Source organism: Bidens hawaiensis, unplaced genomic scaffold (genome assembly GCF_021521415.1).
Source record: "Bidens hawaiensis isolate Kalapana, Puna unplaced genomic scaffold, B.hawaiensis_p1.1 tig00017252_1, whole genome shotgun sequence".
NCBI classification, from domain to species: Eukaryota; Viridiplantae; Streptophyta; class Magnoliopsida; order Asterales; family Asteraceae; genus Bidens; species Bidens hawaiensis.
Window position 1 is genome coordinate 3,946 of NW_027492614.1, and position 21,275 is coordinate 25,220.

Sequence of the window (21,275 nt, forward strand, 5' to 3'; positions counted from 1 at the left end):
TGTTGGGATGCATTGGGCATGTATACCGGGACTCTGCAACCAGTTCTAACTTGGCTATGGAATCATGACCAGGTATTACAGGCAGTTTGGCCAAAAACAATAAAGAATACCGTTTGTCAATCACAAATTCCTTAAACCTTGAGCAACATAAGTATAAGTAGACAAGCTTTTTTAGACATCCCACAGGAGCGTTAATTTTTTGAAGATAATAACATTTTTCAAGATTTAACTCCTCAAGATGTGGTGACATCCCTAGGTTAAGGTTACTCACCTTAGAACCACTAAGGTTGAGGTATTTGAGCTTTGGACATTCAACTGGCATGTGGAGTTTTACAAAGTCATGACATCTTTCAAGAACTAACATTTCGAGATGTGGGGTTACTCCGGTGTCAAAGGCTCTAGAGTTTGACCCGCTAAGGTTAATGTATCTGAGCTTATCAAAAACCTATAATAAGATAAAACCAAAAAAAAAAATGAAAAAAAAAAATATTAGTGTAATGACATAAATATAAACTAGTAAAATATCCTGCAAAACAATCATGATTCTACCTTTTGGTCTCGCGCTTTCCAGAGTGGAGAAATAGTGTTCCAAGGCTTTTCAAGGTTAACAAATTTATTTGCTTGAAATGTTTTAGTTAAATGCGAATATATATATCGTAATGCATCTTGTGAGTATCTGCTAACTTTATCAACTTCCCATCTTCCAAATTCACTAGACATGTGAAGAAATCTAAGTTCCTTCATCTTTCTAAGACCCTTTATGATAGTTTCTGGATGGAGATCTGAATACACCAGTCTTATACTTCTTGTTTCGTTATTACTTTGTAAATACAAGAAAAGGTCATAACAAATAAAAATTTTCTAGTTCCACCAATTATATATATAAACTTGAAACTCACTGATTTATTAACCAATATATTTTCAGTTTCATTTTTAATACATAATCGACTATGTTTGCTAGGCTCGTTAGGGTGAAAACGTCGAACAATATTCTTGCCCATTTCTTCAATATGGTCATGGAAGCCCAAAGTGTGATATTTAGAAACAATTATCAAAGACTTCTGCTCAAGAACTCTTAAACCAATTTGAGCATGAAATCCACAACTTTCCAGTATTTTGATTGCGTCGTCTTTCTTTTCACCTTTTAGCATGCATACAACATCTAGGAATATTTCTTTTTGATCGCTCTCAAGACCATTATAACTTAGTTCAAGTTTTTCCAAAGTTTCCTTCAACGGAATATGTTCTAGTCTTTTTATAGCATCTACCCATTCACACTTGTTTCTACCATAAAGATGCGAACCCAAAACTTTGATTGTTAAGGGCAGACCAGAAGAATAATGTACAACTTTTACTGAAAGCTCTACATACCCTTGAATTGGAATCTCTCTCCCAAATGCATACCTACTGAAGAGGCGAATTGCTTCCTGATTTGATAACAAATTGACATCATGAATGAAGTTAACTTTGTGTGATATCAATACTTGTTCATCTCTTGTTGTGATGATGATTCTACTTCCTGGGTTAAACCAAATAGGATTACCTACTAATGCCTCAAGTTGTTCTATATGATCCACATCTCTAGCACAACAACTTTTCTACCTGGAATTATTTTCTTCATCATACTTTTCCCATCATAAACGCTCTTTACATCAACGCTTTGATCATTTAACACGTTTTGGAGGACCTGCTTTTGCAATTGCTTCAAACCAGAGCCTTTTGAACCTTCTCGTACATTCTCAACAAAGCTTTTGCATTCAAACCAAACGGATATATGATCAAAGACAGCTCTTGCTAAAGTCGTCTTTCCACCACCTCCCATCCCTTTGATCCCTATTATATGAACATCATTGGAATCAATTTCTAAAGATGACACTACACTCTTTACCCGGGTTTGTATGCCTACTAAGTTCTGTCAATATTTAAACCGATGAAATGTAGCTTTGGTGAAATCTCTTTTAACAATTGTCTCAACTATCTTAGCTTCATGCCTATATTGTATAGAATATTCAATCTATTTAGTCAATATCTCACATGAACAGTAAATTCCAAATCTACAACATAATTAGTGGATCCACCTTGAAGGCTCACTATTATCCTTAGAGGGGGGCCATCTAAATGGAAATAAGACAATCTTGGAATTTTGTCGGTAACTTATATTAATAAATTGATATTAATAATAGGGTCAAGTTATTTTATAAAGGAGAATAAAAATGAGAAGGATGAGAATCCATAATTAATTGACATGTGTCAAGTAAGGACCAAAGGAAAAAGGGCATAGATGTAATTGTACACATTTTCTCTCTCCACATGCAATGCACATGTTAATACCCCCATCATTTTATAACTTTTATAACTTTTTCATATGATATTTTTTTAAAAAATAAAATTCACCATAATAACAAGCGTTTTTTTACCTTTAATATGAGTATAATTTTGTTATATAAGACTAAAAAATAATTTACGTCATTGTGTCTTTTTCCTTACAATTGTGTCTTTTTTCGTCATTGTGTCTTTCTGTTTATTATTGTGTTTTTTCGCCATTGTGTCTTTCAACTGATCATTGTGTTTTTTTTAATACTAATAACACCGTCGTGCAATACTAATATGTAAATGTAATGAATAATACCAACAAATTATCTAATACTAAACACAATGATGAATACATATTACACATTAACATGAAACGTAAAACACAATAATGGATACATATAACACAATGACCTGAAACGTAAGACACAATGGTAAAATACATATAACACAATGACTTGAAACGTAAGACTTGAAAACTTGTATCTGACATCACTTGAAAAGAGGCTTAAGCGATTTTACTCGTTTTATTTTCCTTCTTTTTTTGCATTTTCGAATTAGTCATCCTTTACTCCTATAGGGGAAGAGAGAAAATAGAGCTTATTGTAGGGACTTGGGCGAGAACACACTATATTATAGGTGTGCAGAAAACCGAAAATACCGAACCGAAACCGAATTAACCGAAAAAACCGAACCGAAGCATTAACTGACAGTTTTTTTTTTGTTTTTCTGAAAAACCAAAATTTCGGTTTCGGTTCGGTTACCCATTTCAAAAATACCGAAAAAAACCGAACCGAACCGATTAACTTAAAATATTAAAATAAATAATTTAAATGATTGTTAAATATATTTATACTAAGCCATATGCGACAACAACCGAAACAAATTAAGAGTTTGTTGGTTCAATAGATTTGTAAGAGAAATTAGAGTTTGTGAAAGGAATAGTAAATGTAAATATGTATTTTTGTACATAGAAACTAGTCGCATAAAACAATTAATAGAACAAAAAAAACAAAACAAAAAAAAATAAAAAATGATAGTGTCTTCAAAGTAAGAAGCATCATATGTTATAAGGAACTCACTCTCTCACTTTTTTTTGTTGAAGAAACGGCAAGGCAAGGTACAAACCATTGTAGCCAAAGATGCCTCCGTGGCTGGGGAGTATAGATTGGAATAAAACGATTGGTGATTCGGAAGTTTAGAATGTTTTATATATCACTGATAGATTAGCTGCAACATTGTCACCACTCACCATCACCATCCTCATAGATGAATCAACTGTTTTCTTACTAATATAGAATACCCATATATAAATTCATATTACCAAAATATGTACACAAACAATAAGTCAAAAATATTGGAATCGATATGCCCAAGACACATATTTGAGTTGATGTGGCTAGTATGTTATGATCCAAGTCGGGTCATACCCAATAACAAGCTAGACAAACGTCACGATATTTATTATTAGATATGATCTAAGTAATAATTATCAACACTTATGATATTTAAAAAATGGGTTTTCTAAATATTTGCAATTGTGTGTTAAATAAATTATATGGATAATTTATATTTGAGATGTGTTATTTATTTGGATAAATAACAAATATGTTTTAAAAGAAAATAAACAAATTGGTTTTGGGTTTTGGGGGAAAAGACCCCATGGGCCCGCTTCCTCTCTCTCATCTCTCCTTTTGTTTTCTTTCAAATCATGCAAAGTCCTACGATTGAGAGATCACCTTTTTGAAACAACCAAAAGCTACACTTTCTCTCACACACACAACTCTCTCTTCCTTCTCTCTACTTTGAAGCCGAGAACAAGAATAGGAAGAACAAAAGGGTTTTGTTTTGCAAGTGTATGAAGCCTAGCAACTTGGTGTTTGTTGAAGGCTTGTTCGGGTATACAAGCTTGAGGTCTTCTCATTTGAAGATTCGCTATTCAACCATTCATCCCCTTCTAATTTCTGGACTTGAAGGTATGTTTCGAAAAACACCCTATGGTTGTTCTTGATAGCATGATAATCGTATATGGATCCTGGATTGGGTTTAACATAAAAGGGTTTATGTGTATTGGTAAAACAAGATTTAAAACTAATTATTTCCGCTGTGTTTCCTTATAAATCAGTTTATTTGGACTTTGATAATCTTGTTAAAACCCAACAAAAACAAACAACAATAAGCATCCATATACAAAAGAAAACAACGTTCATACATTTTATAAATGATTAAATCAAAAAACACTTGCTAATCTATCTGTAGTTGGTATTCTACATCTTAAAGCAGCTATCTACAAAATACTAACCAATGTAACTAGTTATTACACAAAACGCCTATAGACATAAGAAAATATCTAAGTATCTTTTCATAAACTAAACTTTTAAGAAAAAAGGCAAAACAACTAACTAGGAGCCCAATCATCAAGGCGCATGATCCATCAAACATGCCGCCTACTAGATCATCCTTTCTATATTGCTCAACGAGAGTAAAGCCTTCTGCAACTGTGTCCCCAATCTAAGACAGATTCAATTGCTTATCAATTAACGCATAGACATCAATGTTCTTACTTTTCACTCTTTGCCTTTTTTGCAGCCGAAGTTCTCTTCAATCTGTTCAATTCATCCATCAACGCCTTCTCAACGATGTCTATTGAGTTTAACAGCTTCTTCTGAGGTGTCAACTCAGAACCCCCTTCAGCGTTTTTGGCGATGGCAGATAAGATGATTGGAACCTTTCCCAATGGGGACGGTTTAAACATCTTTGGAGCTAATTTTGGCTTCGGTGTCACAAAGGAAGACTCGTGCTCAAGCCGAGCACCTATCATTGAACGACCTCGACCAGCAAACGGATAAACCGAGATTGGGCTCCCAGTGACCGGCCCGTCACCAACTCCCAAACGCCCTCTTCTCTTAATCACCTAACATAATAAGTTTCTAACACATTAGCAACAAATCAAGAAAATTCAACTTGAATCAATGCAACATTATAACACTAGAATTAACAAATATTTTGATATCCAATTGATAATCATAATTGAACTAACAGAACATAATAATAATGAAATTAACATAACATACCCTAACCACATGAGTTATATCTTGAAGCGGACTACGTGGATACCAATACGGCAACACACTTTGTGAACCGGAACTACCACCTCTGCCTAGCGACCGGCGGCGTATTCTGGCTCCGGCCACCACTCCTAGAAGCCGTTACCGGAGTTCCGAACAATCCTCTTCCAGACCAATTTCCTCTAATTGCAAGAGCACGAGACAGACCGGTCCGTTGACCAGAGGCGTCACCGGTCAACGGCGTTGACCCCAACTAAACGGCGTTCGGGTAATACTCCGTTCACCGTCTTCAACATCCGGCAAGATTCCGGTTCTACCCACTGACGTCAGCCGTTGTATGTAACTCCCTGCAACTTGGTTTTCATCGTTAGATCTCGAAAGCCTGTATCTTGATTCCACCATTTTCAGTCTGATCAGCAAAATGAAACGATTAAATCAATAATCTAGCAATTGATTATCTAAAATATAGTGGGTAAGCTGTGGTTTACCTGATTAGGGTTTCAAGAAGAATGAAGAAGAAGATGAAGCGAAGCGTTTGGGAGAGCGGTTTAGGTGACAACTTTTGTTACAAATTGTTTTTGTCTTTTAATATAGGTCAAAGGAAAGTCAACATAAAATAAAATGCTTGTGTATTTTATTCACGGTTATAAGTGGTATAAATTAATCTAGGTCATATGACACTTGCATAGTACTTGTCATAGATGCCCAAACCAAAGCTTCAAAATAAGGGCACCATCTTGGTAGGAAAGCACTGTGAATATCCTCGATAATTATCATAAGGAGTGTTTAATTGTTTATAAACCATTTGATCAAATTTTGCGACGCAAAGTAAAAAGACAGCTTAGTTTATATATAGTTTCAAATACTTTTATATATTTTGAGAAAAACTTTAAACAAGTGTACGCTCTGCTCGAGCTCGTGTAGTACATTAAACGAGCAGAGCTCAACTGTGCAACGTGAAATACTTCAACTAAAGCATAGAAAAGCCCAATATAGGTAAAAACTTTAAAATACACAAGACTCGTTAAGACTTGCAAGCCTAAACGATATTCCCATACAAGGTTTGAGATCGGGCTAATAACTAAACAACTTTTATCTAAGACTCGGGCTCGGATCGGCTCAGCTTGTTTTGTGCTTTTAATATATCCGAACTTGAGTAGCTTGTGAATAGCTCAGTTCATTTGCACCCTTATTTGTAACAAGACATGTGTTGGTAATCTTTGTCGCCTTTATTGTAATGGCCATTAATTTGTTTAAAATTTCGAGTTAAAATTTTCCAAATTGCATTTTTTTTATCATTCCTATAATATAACTTTATTATTATCCATTAAACTCATATATTAATGTTATAAAAGTTAGTAGATTAGTATATTACCTTTTACCGGAGGACAAAAAAAATTAACATAAAAATAAATTGTTTACGGTACTGCTCAAGTAAACATGTACGTATGTTTTAGATAGGTATCACCTAGTACAAGATCGTCACATACCTGCAAAATTTTTTAAAGCTAACAACGTACTTAGTCCCATAGTTAAATAACATTTCGAAGGCTTCGCTTTCGCATATGCATGTTATTATTCTTATATATTTCATCCCCAAATGATAGGGAATCGAGAGTTCAAATTATCAACTCATTTGTAGACCGGTGTGAATGCTAAGAGAAGTGAGAAAACAATTTAAAAGTCACAAAAATAATAATCATGTGACCTTTCTCAATAACTTCGGTTTAATTTTAGTCTATTATTTATTTTATTTGTGTCTCTGTGTTGGTTTTGTTGACTGAAATTATTATTTCGAGCTCATTTGTAGAAAACAACTTTGTAATATGATAATAATAGGATTTTCTCTAAATGACCAACGAATGCTAGAACATATCTAGCAATTTTGTTATGCTTCCGTCCTTTGACAATTAACCAGAGCATGTTGTTTCCTCTTTTCTATTTTGTATCATTCCTAATATGTATAGACTAGGATTATAGATTATAGTCACTATAATATTCGGTTATATTCGTTTTTTTTTGTTTTTTTTTGTTTTGTTTTTTTTGTTCTATTAATTGGATTATGCGACTAGTTTCTATGTACAATAAATTTGGTTGTGGTTCAATGGTAGAGCACTCACTTTACTAGTGAGAGGTACGTGATTCAAACCTCACTACCACCAATTTATATGGGAGATATGAGGGATGACCATGGCTTGCCATGGTTCGAGTCCTGATCTCACCCGGTTTTACCGGCTCCTCGCTGTCGTGCCATTTGGCGGGCGTGGGAGTCGGGTTTTATCCTGTGAATCCCTCAATAGGTGGACCGCTAGGGGCTTCGTCCGTCCGGACTAGTGGCCGGCTCGGGCTACCTTTAGCCAATGGGGTCGCGTACGGAGTACCCGGCGTTACTTACTTGGTCGTTCAAAAAAAAAGTTCCTATGTACAAAAATACATATTAACATTTAATATTCCTTTCACAAACTCTAATTTCTCTTACAAATCTATTGAACCAACAAACTCCTAATTTGTTTCGGTTGTTGTCGCATATGGCTTAGTATAAATATATTTAACAATCATTTAAATTATTTATTTTAATATTTTAAGTTAATCGGTTCGGTTCGGTTTTTTTCGGTATTTTTGAAATTTGTAACCGAACCGAAACCGAAATTTCGGTTTTTCAGAAAAACCAAAAAAAACCGTCGGTTAATGTTTCGGTTCGGTTAATTCGGTTTCGGTTCGGTATTTTCGGTTTTCTGCTCACCTATAATATAGTGTGTTCTCGCTCAAGTCCCTACAATAAGCTCTATTTTCTCTCTTCCCCTATAGGAGTAAAGGATGACTAATTCGAAAATGCAAAAAAAGAAGGAAAATAAAACGAGTAAAATCGCTTAAGCCTCTTTTCAAGTGATGTCAGATACAAGTTTTCAAGCCTAACATTCGTAGAATTTCAGAAGTTGAATATATGAGGGTAGAATTTCAGAATTAAAAGGTGCTAAACCAAAAAACTAAGAAAAAGATTGATAAAAAACAATCTATATCATGTAACCGATATCGAAGGTCACATGTAGCGGGGAGGAGAGGGGGCGTCAACCCTCTCTACACCAGCATACACGGGTGCCAAAACCATTATGAAACCGCCAAGGAGGGGCGCCAAGCCTTCATCCACCAAGGCTTTAACGAAGGTGAGAAAAGTTACACGTGGGTCCATCCCCAATCAACCAACCACACATTTTTTTCTTTAACTTTCTTCTCTAACATAAATTCAAGTTAAAACCACCACGTAATTGTTAATGGTTGTTAATTAGTATTCTCCGGCTTAGGTAGCAATGCCATGACACTTTAATATGTTAATGTAAGACCAACCACTACACATACTCTAATATAACTCCCATAGATGCCCAAAACATGACAACATATTGGTAGGAAAGCACTATGGTGTTCGTTCATAAACCACTTAAGTTGATCAAATTATCTAAAAATCAACCAGTTTGATTAAAACAATTAAGTACATGATTTACGATTTATCTAAAAAACTCCCTCAAAACCGGCTCAACTCTCATTCAGTATCTCTTTCATACTAAGTGGACGTTTGGGATTCCTTATTTCCCCTCCTTACGACTTTTCCCCATAAGTCAATAAGTCACAGTATTGTGACTTATTGACTTATGCCCTCACAAGCATTCCCAATACCAAACAACATATTACTTACTTTTTCCGAAAGTTATAAGTTGCAACAAATAAGAAATCCCAAACACCCCTTAAAAGCACTTTTACTTTCATGTCATAGTTGTGTCACGAGTTACATAGCATGCCAAGGCTAACAATAATACGTGTTTACTGAATCATCTCAAGTGTTCAGACATTTGATTTAAATAATGTGTACACTCGGATCATCATTGCAATATCTCCGTAGTTGCACCACATAACATGTTTGATTCAAAACCAATTTGATAAGTTTCTAAACAAACAAGTACTACCATGTGATCGTCCTTGTCGACACAAGTGCAGTTGCAAGTGAGTGAAGAACCAGAATAAAGAACTAGTTTTGAGTATACAGCTTCAATGCATGATATTACATCTACTGCAAATCTGCATTTAAATCAGCTTAAGCAGCAAGAATGCAAAATCACCAAATAAATAACATTCTAAAAACAAATTTTTCACATACCAATACGAGGTCAAACTGTCAAACACAGTCAAAATTGGTCAATTAACACGACCTAAATAGATAATAAACAGTACAACTTTACAAAACCTGATAAACATAAATCCAAACATGTGGTTGTATGATTCATCTGCCCGCAAAAACCTACAGCTAAAGTAAACACACCCATAAGTCAATATATGCCATACCCATGTAACACTTCTTCCTTGTCGTCTATCAAATTGTTAACAATCGATATCACCAACCTGCATGATCATCATCAACAACAAATCAGACAATATCATACACTTGTTTATAAATGAACTGTTTGACTACAAAAGTCAAAATATCTATATTTTTAAATATAATATGTGACTGTAATTAAAAATAAAAAACAACTGACCCGATAATTACTAAAACAAAGAGAAGCAAATAAAAGGCAAGCTTGACAATCCGATACTTCTTTTCAGCATCAATGGATCTAAAAACTTCAGTTACATCAATAAGATGGCTTCTTTTCGAGTATCTGAAACATAAATAAATACAAAAACATATCGTCATAATTCATATACATAAATATAAATTAGCCATGGTTGATCGGGAAAAAAGAACTTACAACATAGTATTATATATCATAATGGGGAGTGTAAGCAAGAACAAGAACCAATGCCCTGTTAAAAGAAAAAGACCAGACCATACACCGTGGACCACCATCTCAGGAATCACCACTGCGTTAATGCGAGCCGATGAATCATACGGGTTCATGTAGTCAGCCTCCAAATCTGTTAGGCACACAATCTACAAGTTCATCATTAGAAACTTGTTTACAAAAAAGCTAAAAGTAGTGCGAGTGAGCTCATGTAACAAAATGCAATTAGTAACAAATGGGAAAGTGTGGACATTAAACGGTAGCAACTGCGTTACTAAAGCTTGGTAGCAATAATGGACAAGCCATCGTTGGCAACAAAGTTATTACTGATGGTGTTCCTGTTGAAAATTTATGCAGTCGACATCGGTGCTATAGCGATTATCGGTACCGATAATATTGGCAATATTGACCGATAAATCACGGATTTTCTCGATATCAGGTTTTTTAAGTCTTAATTGTCAATTTTTAGTGTTTAATGTTAGTGTTTTAAGCCTTAATCAGTTCCTACTTGCTACAATTGTTAGTGTTTTGTAAGTTGTAAAAGGTTAATTTGTTAATGGAATCGATATCTCAAATATCGGTCCTTGACCGATATCTGATATTTGTCCACATTAACTGCATAGTTGAAAATTTGATAAATATGAAGCAATTATAACCGCCGGCTGAACCGCTGCGATGGTTCAGCCCCTATATAAAGGAAGTCACCAGGTTTGATTTCCACATTAAATTGAATCAATTTTCATACTTGGTATTCACATAAAAGAACTTCCCATTCTCTGCAGAAACACTTTCTGTCTTACCCGATTATTGATTTCGTGTAACCACAAAACACTTTAACTTGAAAGTAACTACACGATTTAGAAAGCTATCTAGTCATACATACGAGATCCAAAACCTACACTTATGAATTACCATCCATCAAATGCTTCTCTATAACAACGTATGCATATGAGAACAATCTCCGATTCAATTTAAAGCTTAAAACTTTATCCAAGTTTGTAACTTTAAACACTAACCCCTAAATTTGTACCCAATATCTAAACATGTTTACATAAACCACCTTAAAATATTAACATTGTGCCTAGTTGCAATAAGTAGATTAAAATTGAACCACTAAAAGGGGGAAACTTGTAAATCAAAACCCTAAATTAAAATATTAAAATAAAGTACTAAGGATCTTAATTAAAATCAAGATAATGAAGATGATGATTGGATACCTGATAGAGATTAGAGGCGACAAGGGACACATTCATTATGAAGAAGATGACCCACAGAGCCACTTCCCACGCCATTAATTAATGCAGAAAGAAAGAAAGAAAGAACACAAAACCCAGACAAAGATTAAGGAAAGAAAGATTGTGTGTTTAAGGAACAACAGTGGAAACCTTACTTTGGTTGTAGGGTTTCCGATTGAAAGTAAAGACTCAAGAGAAAAGTAGGAAAGAAAACCCAAGTGTTTGTGTTTTTGAGTTTGTCTGCATAAATTACATTTTAGTCCTTGATTAATTAATTTATGGTCAAACTAAATGCTGATTGTTATTGACCGGGTGGATTCTATGATAGATGCTATTTGAGTTTTGAGCCTTCTATTTGCTAATAAGGTATAATTTTGATTATTTAAAATCAGTTTGTGTAATCAAAACTGATAAGGATCAACATGTACTAATTGTTTGAAAGCAAGGTTGCAATTAACATTGTATCAAAATTCATTATTAAAATCAAGTGAACTTGAAGAAATGGACGCACCATTATGATAGCTTACCAAACTTGTAATAAGACGTTAAAGAAGAATAAGGGCATCCGCTGAAGAAGTGAAAAACACCTCGTCACTATCAGGTAGGTCGTATGCATGGTAGTTTTTTTTTAATATGGTATGTAATGGTTTTACTTTCAATTAAAATAAATAAAAAGAAGTTAAAACTTAATTTAGGTAAGGTGGCACGATCTTAGTCGCTCTTACGGGCCCCTCTTTGACATCGGGATTCTCATGGCGGGGAGCCATTCATTGAAACCAAGGCACAAGTCGAAGAAAGAACCCCTTTAACTCAAAGCCAACATTTATCAAGGAAAATCCATTTGTTGCATAATCGAGTCAATAAATACCCAACTAATCAAGTCGAAGACTTTGTTTAAATTGATTTTAAATATTAGCCCTGGAATCGTTGAATTTTTAGCCAAGATAGGATCTCAATTACAATAAGAGGACCATCAAAAATGTTTCTATTTTTCAAGAAATAACCGAGTTCATTTTCCCCTTTAATCCGGTTAGCCAAATGTTTAAAATCATGTTGCACATACACTTGGTTAGACTTATCAAACGAAAATCGTTGAACAAATGATGATTCTTCGATTTGGGAACAAGGTGCATAAATGAAGCCCCACACCCGTTACTAATCATACCCCAATAAAATATCTTTCTTTTTTGTATTACTATTTGTGTCTTTTCATCTTTTATTTAAAAGAGACTTAACCTCATCGTGCTTTAACAAGCACATTCTTCTAATTTGAAGCTTGATTCCTATTCATATTAAACTCATATTTACACTCTTTTCATTATACAGTTTAACCTTGATTCGTATTGAGTTACATTGTGTTTCCTACACCATTTGCAGTCCAATTTATGCTTGATTTGTATTACTAAACTCATATTACTACACTCTTTATGCCATGAACATATCCTGCATGTTCTACCTATCTTCCAACTTCATTTGCTGGTTTATATTTTTACACTATTTTCAATATACAAGCACTATTTTTCTTTGGGTGTTGCTTTTGACACCCTAGTCTACAACACACATTCTATAAATAGTTTTTTTTAACGGCCAACGAATCCTTCAAATGGACTACTGGCTAAATACACCACATTGAGACACACTCGACATTCGATATGGGAAAAACTCTCACCTGAGGCCAACGTACGTGAACACTAGCCCGAAGGCACAACAATGCGGTGAGATAAAACTCGTGAAGTTCAAGTATCCAGCTAGTGAAAACCACAAACTCGCATAGTCTTCCATCATCACCCTGGTGTCATGTTTTGAGAATTGAAGTTATTTTATTTACAATGGAATTTACAATCTATGAATAGCTATAATAACTCGACAATAATAAAAGTAACTTACAAAGATTAATATATAGTTGTAAAACTAAAGTAAACCATAGAAATTTAAAAAGAGAGATTTTTTTTTAAATGATTCAGATTTCAAACTAAATTCAATTGGGTCTTATAGTCAACTATAATAATGCAAGTAAATTAGGGGGGTGTTTGGTAGAGGGATTTGATTGGGGAGAAATGGAATTAGAAATATTTCTTATGTTTGTTTTCCACTTTTCATTTCTATTTCTCTTTCTATTTCTCTAAAACTAGAGAATTCAATTTCTCTTTAAAACAAAGAGAAATCAATTTCTCAGCAGCCTCCTCATAGCATGTCACCACCTCGTCTCCGGCCACTACCCCGTCTCCGGCCGCCACCTCGTCTCCAAGTCTGCAACCACAACCCCGTCTCCGCCGTTCGCAGTGGTGAACACAGAGATGGTAACCGGTTGTAGGTTGCAGGTGGTACGGGTGAACGGAGATTAGGGTTTCAAGTGGTGGTTAATGGTAGGTTAGGGTTTTCAGATGGTCGGGTGATTGTGGTCGCAGGTGGGTGACAGTGATGGTGGAAATCGGCGGTGGTCGCAGGTGGCTTCTGATTATCATCATCATCGCCACCACAACCACCACCACAAAATCTCCAAAGAGGCAGTGATGACAGATCTGAGCCTCCTTTTTCTATATCTTATGTTCCAAAAATTTGAATCTTTTTAATTTCTTGTGTACTGTGGTTGAAGAAGGGGATTTGGTGGCGGCAGCCGGTGGTGGTGGGCTGTGGTTGAAGAAAGGGCTGTGGTGGTGGTGCTGGTGGTGTGGGGCTGTGGTGGTGGTGCTGTGGTGGTGGGGCTGCGATGGTGAGTGGTGTCAGGTTGGGTGGAGGTGGGGTTGGGTATGGAAGAGTTCTCTGTTTATTTTCTCGTGTACCAAACAAGAGAAATGATTCTCATTCTCCATACCAATTCTCTTTCTCTACAATTCCATTTCCATTTCTATTTTCTCTCCTTTTCCATTCTCTGTACCAAACACCCCCTAGGTGTTCGTAGAAAAGCAAAAAATAAAGTAAGGTGTAATTAGAAAAACCCATGATAATAAATCTACAGGGCAATCCGTGCATACATACCCTTTACTAGCCAACCGTCCTATAAATTTGATTGATTATTTGATTTAGAAAATAAGCTCTTGAAAAAATGGAAGGATTGATATGATAAAAGAGAGATGATACATAATTAAAATACTCTTTTTTGGGTACATGTAGTATGAACCTGTTTTTATTCATCTTTTGTCATTTGAATTATTTTTTTATATTCTCAAATCATTTTTTTTAACTTAAATAATTTGATAAGTAGCAACTTTGGATACTTCATCAAAGCTTATTTGATAAATAGTACCTGTTTTTAATAACTTACCAACAATAGGAAGCAAAAATATAACAACGAATATTGGACTACTAATTTCTTTGTGTTTTATCTTAATTTTGAAAATTAAAAGGAAATTAGAAGTTTAAAAGATTAAATGAATTTGTTTCTTAATGAATTAATTTATCTCCCCTCTCTGCCTATATGGTTAATGGCATGGGTGAGTGTCGGGGTAGTGGCGAAGGATGCTTAGGGCCCGGGTGGCCCCGTCATCCCCTGTTTTTTTACGCAGTAGTGTAAATTTACCCGTTTTCGTCCGGAATTTTTTATACGTAGTGTAAATTTAGTCGTTTTCAGCCGAACATTTTTATACATAGTGTAAATTTAGCCGTTTTCGGCCGAACGTTTTTACACGTAGTAAATTTTATACGTAGTGTAAAATTTAGCCGTTTTCGGCCGGATTTTTTTATACGTAGTGTAAATTTAGTCGTTTATAGCCGAAAATTTGAGCCCGGCCTCCTTTATTTGTGAAATTTTGTATACATTTTGAGTTCGGCCCCCCGGTGTCTTAGTCCAAGCTTCGCCACTGGTGTCGGGTCAAATCCAGCCCCGTGACTCCGTCAAGTCTTAGCCATTCCCGAGACAAGTTTTTACACATCTGATGTAGGGGGCTGAGCCTAGCTTTGAGCTCATTTCCTTTAACTTAACATAGCTCTATCAAGCTATGTTATTATTTATTTAATTATTATTTATTTAATTATTTTGGTATGAATTTGTAAATGTATACTTCTTCGTAATTTTTATCCTAGTAGTATATATAATAATAACTCTGGATATGTAGATAAGAATACAGAATTACAAGAGGGGAAGAATCTGAAAGCTCATTTGAACACACTGTACATGAAGTCGTGAATCTGAAACTCATACATCTAATACGAATTACGAAGTTATGGTCGGAGGGTGTTCTTATGGCTAGAGAGAGCCAGGTTGTGGCGCGGGTGAATATCCTTTTAACACTTACAATAACAGGCAATTAATGTTATATTACTATGCATGAACACTTTATTTTATCCATTTTTTATTGTATCTAAAGTATCCAGACACCATGCGTGGAAAATTCTTAACTGAAAGCTACATATTTAAAGTGCAGAAGATGTGTAGTCGTCCTTGATTGACCAAAGTACCAAACCACCTCCATAATGGAATGAAAACAGTCCATGTGGGCCAAGATTCTCACCTTACCATTGCATCTAACACAACATTGTCTTATTATTATTTGAATTAAGACATCATAACCACTTACAGAAACTATTTGCCATAAATAAAATACACATCAACATGAAAGACATTTTGTTTTGAGAGTGACCATGTGAAACTAGATAGTGGCTATAGATTAGAGATGCACAAGATAACCGGTTCCGGACCCGAATCTGGCTTGACTTTTGTTGGCCATACCTGGAACCGGTTCCTACCCGGTTCCGGGTTTTTTTAAATACCCGATTTTGTGCACGTCTAGCTATAGATGGTTAATAAAGCTGACAATTAGCGGAGGACGCCAAATAATCATAATCAATTTCACTACATAGAGCAACGCCTAGCATAGCAAAGTTATGCCTCCGCTTTCAGGACCTAAAGCCGCTCTTTAAATTTTAAAACCAAGGTTATATGATTATTTTACTTAAGTCATAGATATAGTTTCACATGTCTAGATGTAGTGAGATTGGTTCGCTTTTTTAAGATAAAAATGGCTGTGACATTGCATAATGCAAGACAACTAAACAGGTTTTGTTGCAACTACTCTGAAACAAAACAATCAGAATCAATTTCACTCCATGTAAAACATGAGAAAATAATTAAAAAAAATGCATGTGGGCAAGATAGTCCCCAGACCAATGTACTCTCACATACCCTTTCAGAATAAAAACATGTTCATTTGCACATGGGTACAGAGACTTTATAATTCCAGGAGTGTTGTATATTTTTGCCTGCTTCCCACTTTCATCATCTCACTACTGAAACTAAAACAAAAGTCACCATCTATTTAACAGAAAATATTATGTGTCATTTTGTCTCATTACTTTTTTAAAGATACCACTCTCATTGTCAGTTTGTCACATTAACATTAGACTAAAATAGATATATCAAATAACTTACATTCATCAACAAGAAACCAACATATCAGAAACTGGAATCCTCCACTAATTCAAGAAACATCAGGTAGATTCATAATTCATTAGCAATAAACCATTACTACTAATAAGTAATAACAACTATTAATAAGATTCAAATCAAAATCATAACCTAACAGCTACAAACCAAAAGATCACACATTCAAGATTCAAGTTGAGAACCAACCACAAGATGTACAAAATACTATTCCAAGAAAATTGTATCCATCTTACCAGAATTTGTTGATCATTTTCTCAAAGCATGCAGTCTGTCCTCGCAGGCAATCGCCTAAAGAAGTTGAGCGGGACAGAAGGCAGCTTGTGGCGAAACCTCGGGTGTCTCAGCACATAAAAACCCGTCAACAGAGCCACAACTTGAAAAGGCGTGACATACAAAACAATAGCAGCAATCAAACAGAATATAACAAACAGTGCAGTCGCTCGTGGGTCCCTCCAGCTCAGCAAAGACTGAAGCCTTTCACCTTGTGTCGCCAAATCACCGACCACGGTTTGAATCCTACCAGAAATACTCCTCAACCGGTCATACCTCATCCTGACGACATCAGGAGGGCGAGAAGTCGGAAAGGTGTCGAATTCTTCATCGAGTTCATCAGGGTGCGCGTTATCCGCACATGAGAGGCGTGTGTCCATATGAGGAGGGTTCTTTGGCCTCCATCGGTAATACCAAACTCCAATCAAAAACAGATAGAGAAATATAGTTGGCAGTATTAGCTCGGGATACAAAACGAGTATCAGAAACAGAATGTGAATTAAAACCGTAGTGATCGGATTCTTCCAATTACATATCTGATCAAACCACTTTCCAACCGCAATCAAACCACCAAAAACGCCCATGATTCTAAAAAAGTTAGCCTTACTTCTTCTCATACTCCACATATGTGACCCCACATCAAGCATGTACTCAACTATCTCTTTTCTTAAAGGAGGCTCTGCTCGGCTCAGCCGCATTGACACAATCTGAGTGGCTTGGTGTCTCAAGCTGTCAAGCTGGGTGACGGTTAACGGATGAATATAGTGCATTTTGGGCAATAACGGTTGCGAGTACATATGCATCATGTTTAACAAAGACGAGCATGTAAACCGCACTGCTAAATGAATCTCACCCATCTTTTTCACCCCGGTCGGATGCAAAACCAGAAGTGGGTACGAGTGAGTATACACGCGATCAGTTTCGAGAGTCGAGAGACGGATCCTAACCTTACCGATCCTCGAATCCCGTGCCCCGTTACCTTTATCTCCACCTTGCAAATGACAGTTATCAAACACACCAATAGTTATAACCGTGCACGGATCGAAAACCTCCCATGTGTACTGCTCGTTCCACTTTGGAGTAAAACTGTCGATAATCGTTCTAGAACGGACCCACTTTGTACCGTACTTGGCCACACAATACGCATCAGTTGTCGCACGACCATCTTTGGACTTCATCGGAGTCAACCCATGAGCATTCAAGATTCCAACTTCAAGAACACCAATACTGTTCTTCCATAACTGTTTAGCAGTTGGTCTGAGATCACTACTGTAGTGAGTTGACTCATCAAGAACATGATAACCGCCTTCTAAACATATCCTCGTATGAATCCTACTAGCAAATTTAACTTCCTTCTTCTTTTCACCATCAATCATAATATGCTTTTCAAGATTAAACCACCGAGTGTTAATCGCTTTATGATCCAACCGCCTATCCACATATTGTAACGGGATCACACACATTCCAAGAGTCTCGTCTTTATTAGGCGCGACCCGATCTTCAACACTCAAAATCAAGTGTTCTTCAAACGGTTCTGCAGCTACAAACATCAAGTCTTCATTCCACATTGGGTTTATAGACTTGTTCATAGAAATCCGAGTCCTTAACGTCTGAAAATTTCCAAGACTCGCTTTTACATAAACTTCAGGAAACCGAGTTCGGTCACTCGGTATCAAATCCTGTGCTTCAATCACATTAACCCTAAGATACCAAAGTTTAGGCGAAAGATACACTTTTGACCGGATATTAGCGAGCGCGTCGGACCCACCAACCGTTGCAGCATCTGAATGCCAAGCCTCGGGAAACGCTTCATCTGCTTGTGTACCCCACCAAACCGCCAACATTATCTCTCCTTTCTGCTTGACCCCTTTACGATCTTCCAACCGATACCATTGGGGAGCTAACGGGCTATCCGGTGGGACCCGTTTTGGAACCTCAGTTAAATCAAACAACACCCAACCCATGAAATCATCTTTTATAAAATCTTTATCTTTCACAGTGACTTCAAGCATAGTTGACTGGATCCGATCTCGAGAAAAAGCGAACACTTGGTTCCACTCTGGATTAGACTTTTTCTCAAAATGACGAGTTGTACCCTTGTAGTTTCCCAACCGAACCTCAACATACGGGTCACAACTACCCGTAACATCCTTCGCGGGTAAGTCCCGCGCTTTCACCACACGAACATATAAGTATTGCATTTGCTCAACGAGGTCATACGTGCTCGTGACCTTATCCCCGGTGATTTTCCCGCCACCGAGGTGCGGTTTTGTCTCCTTGAGGGAGAAATCATCAGGTGGAGGTCTGTGCATCATCTTGATTATGTCCTAACTGAAAAAAGATCAAACTTTCAACAATAAGTATTCATAATAACTAATAATAAGACTCACATTACTGAACTTATTTATAACAGATCATCTTAATCATGTCCTAACTTGAAAAGAGATAAGAAATTTATACGATCTAAAGTTTGTAGAATAGCTAATGTAATGCCTAATAATAAAGCTTACATTACAGAACATCTCAATCATATCATAACTTGAAAAAAGATTAGAATTTTTAGCAATCTAAAGTTTTCATAATAGCTAATAATAAGACTTACATTACTGAACTTATTAATAACAGATCATCTTGATTATGTCTTTATTGAAAAAAAATATATCAAAATTTTAACAATCAAAAGTTTTAATAATGGCTAATAATAATGCTTACATTACTGAACTTGTTAATATCAGACAGAATTTACACACAAATCCTAGTGATTCATGAAATAAACATAATAAACAAACTACAAAGTAGTAAAAAAATTTTACATTTATTAGACCTGATAAACTTTATAAAGTTAGGTAGCAGGCTTCAGATCTGAGTGCTTACTGAAAACACTAAACTTCAAAACAACAAAAAGTAAAAAAAATAATAATAATCAAAACCCTAATTTACAACACACTTAACTTCACCAAACAAATTGAAAACACTAAAAAAATCAAAACTTTATTATAGAATCAAGAAAACCCTAAAATCACATAAATGTTCATCTAATCAAACCATGTACCTACTACATTCAAAACAGATTCAAAGACAAATGTGTGTGTCTGTGTGTGTGTATATATATATATATACCTTACTGAAGATTAACAATATTGAAAGCAAGATCTCATGGGAGATCTGTGTGGATTCTTGAGCTAATTAATGAACCAACAGTTTGATCAAGATTCATTGAAGAGGGTTTGAACAAGATTTGAGATTGAAGTAAAAAAGGTGCAGTGGGAACTGTGGTTTTAGAGAGAGAAAGTGAGTGTTTTAGAGAGAGAGAGAGAAAGAGAGAGAGAGAGAGAGAGAGAAGGAGGTGGTGGTGGGTATGTCTGTCTGTCTGTCTGACTGTCTGTGTTGTGTTGTTGTTGCTTTAAGGAAGAGTGTAGAATTGGGTTTATTGCATATGGGCCCTTGGCTTTTATGCTTATTATTTATGGGCTCTTGTTTATTATAAGTATTTTTAATTGGTGCCTTTTGTTGTGGACTAAATGGTGGTCTTTATATATGAAATTATGAGGTTAGGGATAAGCTCAGTAACGATATCGAAAATATTCAGAAAGTATTGGTATGAAGGCAAAAAGAAAAATAGGTAAAATACAAGTACCGATTTAGAAATTTCAAAAGATTGATATCGACGGTACATGATTCAGTGTAAGATTGATGTTGAAAACCCGATATTATTTGGTCATCATAAAATGATATGAATAAAAATTTATAGTAAGGAAGTGAAATGTTTAAGAAGTTAATTTGAAGATGGTATTTTGATATCGATTTTTAAAAGTTTTTTTGTGGATTTATTAATACACGAAAGAAGTAAACTATGATTTGTAAATCATAGTCATTTTAAGGGGGGTTAACATGAATATTGTATGTTTAATGACACATGTATCAATGGTGGATGTGAGACGATATAGTCATCGTTACGTGTCTCATGTCGCAACTAGTTGGTGTTCAAGTCAAATTGTCGGACAGGGGATTTTAGTTTAATCATTAAGAAATAAGAATTATAATTCAACAAGATTCGAACAAACAATAAGAATGACTTTTACAGCTAAATTAGTTATACTATGCATACGTCTTCACTAAGCAGTTAAACAAAAACATGTTGGCGTGTTATTTTGCTATGGGCAAACACGACAACTAAACATAAGTATAGCTTATCAAAACTTTACTTTGGTAAGAAAATATTATGTCGATTCAT

General features: G+C 35.5%; 3 protein-coding genes and 1 pseudogene across 3 annotated transcripts; all 4 read right to left on the reverse strand.

Moving 5' to 3' along the window:
• Positions 1 to 271: 271 nt before the first annotated feature.
• Positions 272 to 1,822, reverse strand: LOC143553502 (TMV resistance protein N-like; the record flags this gene model as incomplete). Its single annotated transcript, XM_077043489.1, has 3 exons — positions 1,627 to 1,822; positions 1,047 to 1,519; positions 272 to 445 (listed from the first exon to the last, which is right to left on the reverse strand). Coding segments are annotated over exons 1-3 (843 nt in total), but the record flags the coding sequence as incomplete, so codon positions are not given.
• Positions 1,823 to 4,847: 3,025 nt separating this feature from the next.
• Positions 4,848 to 5,780, reverse strand: LOC143553496 (protein POLYCHOME-like; annotated as a pseudogene).
• A 3,260-nt stretch (positions 5,781 to 9,040) lies between these two features.
• On the reverse strand, positions 9,041 to 11,577 carry LOC143553497 (protein cornichon homolog 1-like). The gene is made up of 4 exons (XM_077043486.1): positions 11,371 to 11,577; positions 10,121 to 10,302; positions 9,908 to 10,030; positions 9,041 to 9,770 (listed from the first exon to the last, which is right to left on the reverse strand). Exons 1-4 carry the CDS (start codon positions 11,443 to 11,445, stop codon positions 9,698 to 9,700), a joined length of 453 nt encoding a protein of 150 aa, XP_076899601.1. The 5' UTR covers positions 11,446 to 11,577; the 3' UTR covers positions 9,041 to 9,697.
• A 5,238-nt stretch (positions 11,578 to 16,815) lies between these two features.
• On the reverse strand, positions 16,816 to 19,913 carry LOC143553503 (FT-interacting protein 3). Its single transcript, XM_077043490.1, has 2 exons — positions 19,866 to 19,913; positions 16,816 to 19,372 (listed from the first exon to the last, which is right to left on the reverse strand). Exon 2 carries the CDS (start codon positions 19,354 to 19,356, stop codon positions 17,026 to 17,028), a length of 2,331 nt encoding a protein of 776 aa, XP_076899605.1. The 5' UTR covers positions 19,357 to 19,372; positions 19,866 to 19,913; the 3' UTR covers positions 16,816 to 17,025.
• Between the last annotated feature and the right edge of the window lie 1,362 nt (positions 19,914 to 21,275).